Source organism: Sinocyclocheilus rhinocerous, unplaced genomic scaffold (assembly GCF_001515625.1).
Source record: "Sinocyclocheilus rhinocerous isolate Xijiao unplaced genomic scaffold, SAMN03320098_v1.1 scaffold285, whole genome shotgun sequence".
NCBI classification, from domain to species: Eukaryota; Metazoa; Chordata; class Actinopteri; order Cypriniformes; family Cyprinidae; genus Sinocyclocheilus; species Sinocyclocheilus rhinocerous.
Genome location: NW_015630288.1, coordinates 2,170,444 through 2,181,828, shown reverse-complemented (window position 1 = coordinate 2,181,828; position 11,385 = coordinate 2,170,444). Strand labels below are relative to the sequence as shown.

The following is an 11,385-nucleotide window of genomic DNA, read 5'->3' as shown; positions in this document are numbered from 1 at the left end:
TTTAATTTGAATGTCGGATTGAAATGAACATCGCTGTTATTAGAGTAGTTAATCGTTAGCATAAGCGCGCGGCTAACGCTAATATAATGAGTATTAGAATGAAATTTCTTTATTAACTATTTAATGCTCCTATAACTTTTATTAGGGTAAAAAAACAGGAGGACATGATGATATTTAATATTTGAAATTTTTTAATTAGCATGTTTTTGTGTTTTGCTTTGGTACCGAAATTGGTACCGAGAACTGTGGATTTGCAATAGAGATCAATACAAAAATGCCTGTTTAACAATAGCAGCAGTGATAACAAAATGCGGATTCATTCAGGAACCAAACCGCACTAGGTTGCTCGCAGACGCTCAACTCTTCCGATGCCTGTCCGATCTGATATGCGATGGGAAAAGGGAGAAGAATGGGAGTAGAACGAGTTCGGCAAAAGGCAGATTTGAACTTTGGCCGATCACGTCAAAACATTAATCTCATAATATTATTTATGCAATTATAATTGCTTTAAATGCATTCATGCCACCCATCTTCATTTAGAGGTGGTTAACATAAAAACAAGTTAATATGTCCCTTAACTTAAGTATTCCAAAGTACTGTATACCAAAGTACTTAGGTTAAGTTAATAAACTTGAGTAATCTATCAAAATACATTACAAATTATTTTTTAAAGCATGTGTTTTGTAATCGGTAGTGAAAGTATCCTTCCCAACCCTGAAAGTACTGTATGTCACACTAGGATGAAGTTTGTAAGACTGACAGTGCTAGCATACTCCTTACTATAAGTATACTATATAATGGCATATATCAAGCATATTTTGTTAAAAAATATATTAACATTTGTCAGTTCAATTCATGAAAGATACTAAAAACTGTGGTCACATTGGAAAAACCAACTGCAGTATTTCACACCGTGTACTTGGCACATTTAGGTAAATGTACAGTACAATCTAGAACACAATGTGCATACTGAATAAATACTGCAAAAATAGAACAAATGACATGGTACAGTGCCAAACTGTGTGCTGTATGTGAGTCTGTGTTGAGAAATTACGCAAGACGGAAGTATGTGTGTGTGTTTAATGTGCTGGAGAGCCAGTGGGGGCTGCAGAAACAGTCCAGAGTGTTTAGACGGGTTTGATCGGCCTACACACAGCAGAGGTGTACAGAACTCACGCAGAGTCTGACACACACAACATGACTCACACACACACACCTACCGAAGCCAGAGAAAATGGGGAAAGCAGGCAGGAAATGAACACAGAGGTCAGACGGTGAGACAGTAAGACAGGGAGAGGAAGAGAACAGTAAAATAGTAGAGAAGAGGACACGGCTGCCATAGAGGAATATAGAGCAGTAGACCAGAGTATGAGAGAGTTCAAACAGACACATAACCATACAATGGATCGATTGTGTGGATAACTCTTGCAAAACATTCATATTTTCTCAAAGACAAAGAGAACAGAGATGATACACACACATCGCATAGTGGATATCTGTAAAGTATGCATATGCATTAATATACTATACAGTGGTTTATCTGTGTGTGCTGGTAAGTAAACATCTCAAGTTAGATCTATTTAACATCACAACTGTTTCTGCTAGACCAAACTGAGGTCAAATGGAGAACATATGCTGTGATTGTACTCAAGTGCACAAATACCAACGTTTACGATCAATACGATTCAGATATCATTATAAAGCAATATTAATTCCTTATTCTGTATGACCCTTATTCTGTAGGATCCCCTAATCCTACCCCACACCTAAACTTAACAACTATCTTACTAACTATCAATAAGCAGCAAATTAGGAGTTTATTGAGATTATAAAATGGTTTAAAAAATATATATAAATATTAGATGAAAAAAAAAAATTAACTTAAAAAAAAAAACTAAAAAAATTAGATATTCTGCTTTGGCAACTAACTGAAGTAAAATATGCATAAGTTGTAGCGCAAAATTTATTAAAACTAAAACTGAAATAAAAAATAAGAAGAATATAAAAACAGTCACTTTATTTTAAGGTACAGTTCTCACTATTAACTAACTATTAAGTATTATTATAACCTCTATAAACTCCTAATTTACAGCTCATTAATAGTTAGTAAGGTAGTTGTTAAGTTTGTATCTATAATGTATCTAGAATATGGTCATACAGAATAAGGCATTAATATGTGATTTATAAGTACTAATAAACAGCCAATATGCTATAAATATGCATGCTGGTAGTTAATAGTGAGAATTGGTCCTTAAATTGTTACCAAAACATTAATAAAAATGACAGTGGATAGAAAAATTACTAAATCTTTAACTAAAATTATAATGAAAACTGAAAATATAAAAATAAAAGCTAATTGAAAATTTTAATGAATAACAATATAAAAATAATACTAAAATAACACTGTTGTAGCTGTAGCAGGGATGGGCGATATGGGCTTAAAAATATATCACTTCTGGTATTTATTGCAATAACAATATCAATGACGATAATTCAGGGAATCTTATGCATCCACTAAGAGACAAAAAATCCTGTTTCTTTAGAGAAAAGTATTATCTTCCCTATTTTTACCCTGGTGTTGTGAGCATTACTGAGTACACACATAATGTAATGACTATTTCATACTGGAACCCGGAGGGCGCCCTTGCGCAAAGACTACACATATGCATTGCAGAAGTAACTGCACTGAAGACGCTCCAGGAAATCCCTTATATGGACAAAAGTATCCAGTTATTGCTGTAGCTGAATAAAACGCAGATAGAGAAATTTTAACTGAGGAAACTCGAAGACAATAAACATACGATTGCGACAATATATGGTTTATCTGTGTTCTTCAAGCAATCTTGGGTATTTGGATAAAGTATATTTATAATGCAATGCTAATTGATATAGCCTTTATCACTGTATATAATACTATCAAATAGTATGATTTATGACTCACTCTGTGATATGAAACCACGTCTGATCACAAAGTTAGTATGTTTGTAAACAGACTCATACACATGCAAAATGTCATGTCGCTCCACATGGTCGTACATAAAAATATGTCAACAACTAGGCTTTATCGTTATTATCACGGGAAGACTAATTCTTATTGTGGGGAGAATTTTTACCGGTATATAGCAAACGATAAGATATCGCCCATCCCTAAGCTGTAGAATTGAATAGAATACAATAGAATAGAAACTCAAAACTCCACTAGGTTTCCTGAGCTTAGAAAACAGCAAAATCTGAATAATAAAATAAAGCATACAGTATTAGCAGCACAATTCTTTGTTTGTTTGCACGCGTGTGTGTGTGTCTGTACCTTTATTGGTGAGATGTGTGTGTGTGGGGCGTAACTGTGCATGGAGTCCATGGCAGCCAGGTTCTTATCGCTCATGTGAAGCATCTCAGCACTCTTGCTGTGAGCCAGGTGGGCGGGGCTGTGCTCCAAGGGCGGAGTCTCTTCATCCTGATACCGATATTTCTACAGAGAGAACAAGAGAGAAGGAGTCACATACTCAAACCACATTCTGCAGATTTGCATTATATTTAGTCTACAAATGCAAACAAATGCAGATTTATTTGGCACAAGATACAACATGACCCTGAAGAAAGTTCTCAGGGTAAACTGATTCATGCATTTCTCATCAGTTTCAAGCCCGTCTTTCTCTCGTCTGCAGCTGCACACTGAAGCAGAGGATAAATTAAAGATCAGAAGATTTCCCACAATCAAAGATCATGTAAGTGTGAATACCAGCTGGATTGAAACATTGCAACATTTATTACCACTAGTGCTCAGAAAATATAACGCTGATGGCATAATATGCCACTGGCAGAAAAATCACAATTCTTAATATGTCTCACCTTATAATTAAAGGAATAGTTCACTCCAAAATGAAAGTCTGCTGAAAATTTACTCACTCTCAGGCCAAAGCTGTAAATGAGTTTGTTTCTTCATTAGAACGGATTTGGAGAAATGTAACAATACATCACTTGCTCACCAATGGATCCTCTGCAGTGAATGGGTGCCGTGAGAATGAGAGTCAAACAGCTGGTAAAAACATCACAATAATCCAGGGGTGGCGAGCCGCTTGCGGCTCTTTCACTGCTCTTGTGCGGCTCTTCAATCTATCCACATGTTCTATGTTTACAATCTCAATTTATTTTTAAAATATCAAAACATAATTTTGCAATAAAGGGGTATGTATTTAAATGCATTTGCCGCATTTAATTTGGATTTTTAATATGTATTATTATTATTTATTTATTTTACACAACCTCTCGCGCGATTTAACATACCTTAGCCAGTTGACACACGATTGACGTGAAGTTCGTTAGTATCAATCGTCATGGCATAGTCAGGTAAGCGTACAGCTAAGTGTAAATACGAAGATGAGCACAGAACATTTTTATTTGAATGGGAGGATTTATATTTTTTTGTTGAAAGAAATGGAAAGCCATTCTGCTTGATATGCCAGACTTCGTTGTCACATTTTAAGGCTTCAGATCTTGAGCGCCATTTCACCTCACTCCATTTTACATTGCTCGTGCAAAAAAAGCCATACCTTGAAGGGGAATTTGTTAAAAAGTGCCTCAGTGATGCTGTTGCTATTCTTTGTACCGAAAAAGAACCAGATTACATTTCTGATCAACCCATTCACTGCTGAATCAGACTGTTTAAAAGCCCCTTTAGTGGAAGATGAAGCACCATCTCAGCTTGAAATGATCGAACTTTCTGAGGATGACAGACTTAAAAGTGTTATGAGGGAAGGAACCGTGGAGTTTTGGAAGATTGTGCCGGTTGATTGTGGAAACCAAGGACTGTCAGGTGTCCCACTGAGTCAAGTAAGAGGAGGTAGGCTGATTTAAATCCATGAAAACTATTGCGTTATGTAATTAGGCATATAAGTTATTGTGATATACTGTTGTTTGCATATCTGTTGTGTGGCTCTTTGCAGTGATAAAGTTTTTTTTTGGCTCATTATGCCAAACAGGTTCGCCACCCCTGCAATAATCCATAAGTAATCCACACCACTCCAGGCCATCAATTAACATATTGTGAAGCCAAAAACTGCCCGTTTGTAAGAAACGCTTCACAATACATTAAATGATGGACTGGAGTTGTGTGGATTACTTGTTTTTATCAGCTGTTTGGACTTCTGACAGCACCCATTCACTGCAGAGGATCCATTGGTGAGCAAGTGATGGAATGCTAAATTTTTCCAAATCTGTTCCTATGAAGAAAATATTCAACTACATATTGGACGGCCTGACAGTAAGTACATTTTCATTTTTGGGTAATCTATCCCTTGAGGAAAACCAGTTACCTTATTTATATATCCTGAATAGTATGTGAGGTTAGAATTAATGTTTCTCAGATTATAATATTTTATAATTTATACACCATAGTTTCCTGAAAAGAAAAATATATGCTTCCAAGTGTGCTTTCAGAACAATGTAAATGCATTTTCAGTCTGTTTTGAGCAAAAGCCCCATTTATAATACTCTTTTCTGATTTGACCTCCAACTGGAATTTAAGGTTGGCAAACAGATTTGGATATTTTGTTCTTTTCCCTTTCAAGCAGACAGGAATTGCATTACACCAGTTGTCTGGAGGTGCTGCTAAGATGGCCACCAACTGAAGTGACTTGAGGCTTTGTTTGTATCAAGATCAGACAGAAAGAATCCTTCAGTCTGACCAGGATTGAGAAAAGAAGGAGGGGAGAGGGGAGGTACAGTAAGCAAGATCACATTACAATGATCCAGCAACAGCACAATGACTGAGAGAGAATGCAGGAACAGACAAGTGCAAAAACACAAATGTGGAGATAAAATGAACAGAATAGAACATAAGAATATTATAATAATTGAACATTTGCAGTGTGAATTTGCAATGTGACAATTTAATTTGCAATGTGACAAGTGTCAAATCCAAGGAGAGGACCTTGGAAGGTTTCAGGCCCCACCATAGCACAGAAACTGCACTTGTTAAAATTGCAAATGACTTGCTTCTTGCGTCAGACTAAGGCTGCATCTCATTGCTAGTTCGTCTTTAATTGATTTTTCCATACATTTCTGCCATATGTACATAAACTGACAGTCACCACTGATAAGCTACTACTAAATATTGTAGAAACTTAATTTTCTGTAAAGTTGCCTTGCAACGATTTGTATCGTAAAAAGCGCTATACAAATAAACTTGAATTGAATTGAACTGAATTGAATTGAATTTGATCTCAAACTGATTGCCAAAAATCACGTTTTTACATTTTTCAGGGAATCCACCTACAAATTATTTATTTAGTTGTCTCTGCATTTAAGCTGAGATAAGAGTATGAACATATAAAATAATGCACCTCTCAGCTTTAACACAACTTATCTGTAACTTCTGTGAGCACTTCATCATCTTAATCCTGTCTGTTATTCACTTGATTGTCACAAACGTTATCCAGTTCATCCAAACTACCAAGATAATATGTACTGTACGTTTGAGAAAGTTTTCTCACTGTCTACCAAACTCTGCAGTTTATGATAAACATCATTTATGGTAAATTATCTATAATGACAGTAAAGAGGCAATACAGTATGTGGGAACTAACACCAGTGTTCAAAGAATCTGTGAGGAGATATATAATTAGACACACACACACACACACACATAGCAGGACTAGTACCCGTTACTACACTATCTGCAGCCACAGAATTCTGCTTTATTAAATATTTAATTTGATGATGCTTTCAGTTGTCGATACTTTCTACATAGTCTACTTTTCTCAGCTCATTTTAAAAGCCTCATGAAAGAGCTTGACAAGCACCTTTTTATTTCCTTTACTGACGTACTTCCTGCTAAAACAGGATTGAATGGGGTTATCTTTAAGCAAATAAACTTGCTGTACTTTAAGGGAATTAATTACATTAAATTGTATGTAGTTTTGTGTATTTTTGCGATTCTGTAGTAGAATTATCTTACAGTGAATAGCTGTAAGGCCGTAGGCACCAGTGCTGTAGGTAATCACAGCATGCCGATATACAGTCATATCTCACAGCTATGAGTGTGATATGGTGTTTATACAACAGTTCGATGGCATGAGTGTGTAAATACATAAGAAACAAAAATGGAGTGTCTTTAAAATCCCTCTTTTGTACAGAACTACTTCCTTCCACCACAGATTTAAATCTCAGTTTGAAAGTTTAACAGCTGAGCCCAAGCCTTCGTTACTAATTGCTAGGGCTGTCGCGATAACCGCAATATCGCAATACCGCGCTATTGTAACGGGGAAAAGAAACTTGTAATGAATTGTGCCAAAATGATTGTTCATATTGCAAGATAATTCTAAGATATTAATTGAATAGAATGTATTAAGTACATCTAAAAGAAAGGGATATGGGGACACCTACAGGTGACTAAGGTAACCTATCAGTGGAGTCGGCCATTTTCTCCTCAGTCGCATGAAAGCCGTTGAGGAGAATGGTAGGTGTAAAATCTCTCTCCGGTCGAACAGAAATAAAATGTTGTCAGAGATGATTTTATTTCTCTTTAAGGTCAAAATTGTTATTTTAAAAGTATTTTATTTCATATTTGAGTCATAAGAGATATAGAGTTGACGGATAATTGATGTTTTATACCGAACTCACTGTTGAGTGCATTAGGAGCACATGGTATTCGTTGTGTTTCTGTCTCTGTATTTTCTCGTTGCTTATTTTCACATGTATATTTATTTTTGACAGTTATGAGACCGGATGAGCTGTATTTCATGTCTGTTTGGTGTCATTTCTTATATTCCAGGTATGATGTACTAATGTTCTTATGATGTTATATTTTCTCTGTTCAGAAAACAACAGAAAAAGAAATTGAGCTCTTAATTATGGAAAAACTGATTTATTGTTTGTTGAACTGGTAAATCAGTCGCATGAAAGCCGTTGAGGAGAATGTTATGAGACCGGATGAGCTGTATTTCATGTCTGTTTTGTGTCATTTCATATATTCCAGTAAATGTGATGAGTGAGCTCAGCCTACGTCTCCGTGTTGTCCTTTCCGGAAGGGTCGAAAGAAAGAACCAGGAAAGTGGGGTTACACTTACAGCATTCATTCTTAAGCTCAATCTCATATTCATATTAAATACTATTATTAAATACTACTATTTTTATATTAAATATTATTTATTGAATAATAATATTTAATAAACAAAAACAGCCATCAAAAAGTTGTTAGGCAATTCAGTCAAACATACAGAGGCGGCGCTCTGATATACAGCATTGAAGTTACAAATATAACATGATGAGATTTTGCCCTCAGCCAAAACTATTTGCTCTGGAACAAATAATAGATTAATGGGACCAAACTTTAGATTTACCCAAAACAAATAATATCTCATGTTTAACCACTACAGAGCCAGCGGCAAATTCCAGAAGATCTGGCCGAGGTGTGGCGCTCTCGGCGGGTTTATGAATGCTGAATGGCCACTGACACCCTGGAGCTCACATCTCCGAAAACATTGAAGCAAATTTTTCAATAAACGTTATCTTTATTAACAAACCACATATTTGAAGTCTAAACAAGTACAGTACATTCTCGCCTAAAAAGCTCGTAAAACTACATTCTGTGACACAAAAACATGAGTTATTTTTAAAATTATAGTGAATTTGGGCGTCCGCCATGACACTATGTGAGAAATACGGCAAGTGGAGTGATTCAAACTGTTGTTGGAGTTCTATTATCACTCTAATATCACGCTCTTATCAGCCAATCTGATTCAAGGACCAGAAAGAACCGTTGTATATATATGTGTGTAGGGCGATAGAAAATACAGTTTGTACAGTACAAAAGCTACGCCTATGGAGAGTCCCTGTAAACCACCAATATCAACATGGAATCCTGTTTCCGCCACTAAATAAAACATTTAAAAAGGTAATTGTGACTTATTATCTCAGGATTCTGACTTTTTACTCATAATTGTGAGTTTACATCTCACAATTCTGGCTGAGAAAAAAAAGTCAGAGTTGCAAGTTTATATCTCACAATTCTGACTTTATAACTCGCAATTATGAGATGTAAACTCTCAATTGCACGAAAAAAAGTCAGATCTGTGAAATAAAAACTCACAATTACTTTTGTTGTTTTTATTCAGTGGCAGAAACGGGCTTCCATAAAAGCTAAACATTCAAAATCAAATCTTAATACAAACTATACTGACATATTAAAATTAATAAAAATTTATATAAATGAAATAAAATGAGAAAATATTTAAAAAAAAATTTAAATTAAAATTGAAAATACAAAAAATAATAATTCAAAATATTAACAAAAACGTCTTGGTTACATATGTAACCCTCGTTCCCTGATGGAGGGAACGGAGACGTTATGTCAATGACGACACTAGGGGACTTACTTGGGAGCCCCAATCATCTCTGACTTTAAGAGAAAACGGCAATGAATTTTGGCTAGTGGATCTTGCATACCTGAGACACTCCCCGTGCATACGGGTATAAATAGGTGCATCCACTCATCAGGTTTTACGCTGAACCCGTCACAACCCTATGGCATTGCAAATGTTGACAAGCAGCCGCGTGTCAGCCAAATGCTATGCAAAGGTCATAACCTTCCCACCGCCCCAGCGCAAATTCGCTTACCTTGGTACCCGCAGGGACCAAAGGTGAGCATATCGCTGCTGGTGACAGCCAAGCTTCTTTCACCACAGAAATGTCTTAATAGAAGGGATTTCGGCCTTCAATAAAAGATTGCTTAAAGTCTTTCTTGTTTGTTGTTACAGCTTGGCAGAACGATGGGGAAGTTTTTTGTTACTATAAAAAAATCAAAACGACGGTGGGGGGCGGTGCGGCAGTAGGCAAATGACGTAACCAGTGTTGCGGCTTAACACCAGTATAACCGAAAACCATCTATCGCAGCAAGCCTACGTGAGAGTAGGCCGACCCGAACACAAGGCACCCTTCGCTTACCGAAAATGCATGAAGGTCCCCGGCCCTCTTGATGGAAGTGAGCGGGGTCAGGAGCGCTGTCTTAGCAGACAGGAATTTAAGCTCGACTGAATCCATTGGCTCAAAGGGACCCCTCTGAAGTCCAGGAGGAGATGGCAGGCGAGTTGTGACATGCGGCGTGAACGTAGACATCCCTGCTCGTTGATGTATGACACAGTCGCAGTGTTGTCTGTGCGGACCAACACGTGCTTGCCTTGTAGCCACACAGTCAACTGACCCTGTACTGCCATGCCCGACCCTCGAACGCAAACCGTAGGAACGGTCTGTGTCGAGTAAGAATCGAGACATGAAAGTAAGCGTCCTTCAGGTCGACCACTGCAAACCAATCCTGGGGCTGGATGCATCTGATGATGCACTTCTGCATCAACATCTTGAACAGAAGCTTGTGAAGGGCCCGATTAAAGACTCGCAGATCCAGGATTGGCCGAAGGCCACTGTCTTTCTTGGGTAAAATGAAGTAGGGGCTGTAAAACCCCTGCCTCATCTCGGCTGGAGGGACCGGCTCGATTGCATCCTTTGCCAGGAGGACACCAATCTCCTCGCGCAAGACAGGAGCGTCTCGGACTGCCACCGAAGTCTCTAGAGCGCCGCTGAACTTGGAAGGTCACCTGGCGAAATGAATCGCATAGCTGAGTCAAATTGTGCGAATGTGCCAGCGAGACGGGCTGGGCAGCACAAGTCACGCTCCCAGACACCGTATAAGTGGCACCAAAGGAACAATCGACGTACCCGCGGTGGTGCAGTGGAGGGTTGTCGCCTGGACTTTTGTCGCCTGGAGGGCGAAGTCAGTCGCCAAGCGCAGCTCCTGCATCAACCTCGGGTCGGTGCTAGCCTCGTGCATTTATTTTAGTTCCTTGGCTTGCTGTACTTGCAGGATAGCCATGGCATGCAGGGCAGAGGTGGCCTGGCCCACAGCACTGTAAGCTTTGGCCGCGAGAGTATATAGTATATCAATGATTTAGGGGTGGGCGTTTATCTAAATCAATAGTATATCAATGATTTACGGGTGGGCGATATGGCAAAAATATCATATCACCACTCACCAGTGGTGGAAAGAGTACTGAAAATTTGTACTTAAGTACAAGTACTGTTACATTGCTGAAATAATACTCAATTACATGTAAAAGTACAATGTACTCCTCTCAAAAACTACTCAGAGTACTAGTTACTAGTTACTTTTTAGCCGGCGATATTTAATGAATTACAAAAAAATATTCATTCATATCAAAAATCTATGTGGATAATAGCTACTTTGAACACAACCCACTTTTATCTTATTGACAAAGTATATGAATTAGTGGTCATGATACAGAAATTTCTAACTTCAATACCTTGAAAAATATCAATATCAAAGTACCCGTGAACCGGAAGTTGCAACTGACTTCAGTGTTGTGATGTATTTCC

General features: G+C 37.6%; 1 protein-coding gene across 1 annotated transcript in view; it reads right to left on the bottom strand.

Moving 5' to 3' along the window:
* dlg4a (discs, large homolog 4a (Drosophila)) overlaps positions 1-11,385 on the bottom strand; it is a 142,123-nt gene that overhangs the window by 88,211 nt on the left and 42,527 nt on the right. Inside the window, exon 2 of the mRNA XM_016552293.1 lies at positions 3,308-3,469. Coding sequence (XP_016407779.1) covers positions 3,308-3,469 — 162 coding nt within the window. The remainder of the gene's footprint in view (positions 1-3,307; positions 3,470-11,385) is intronic.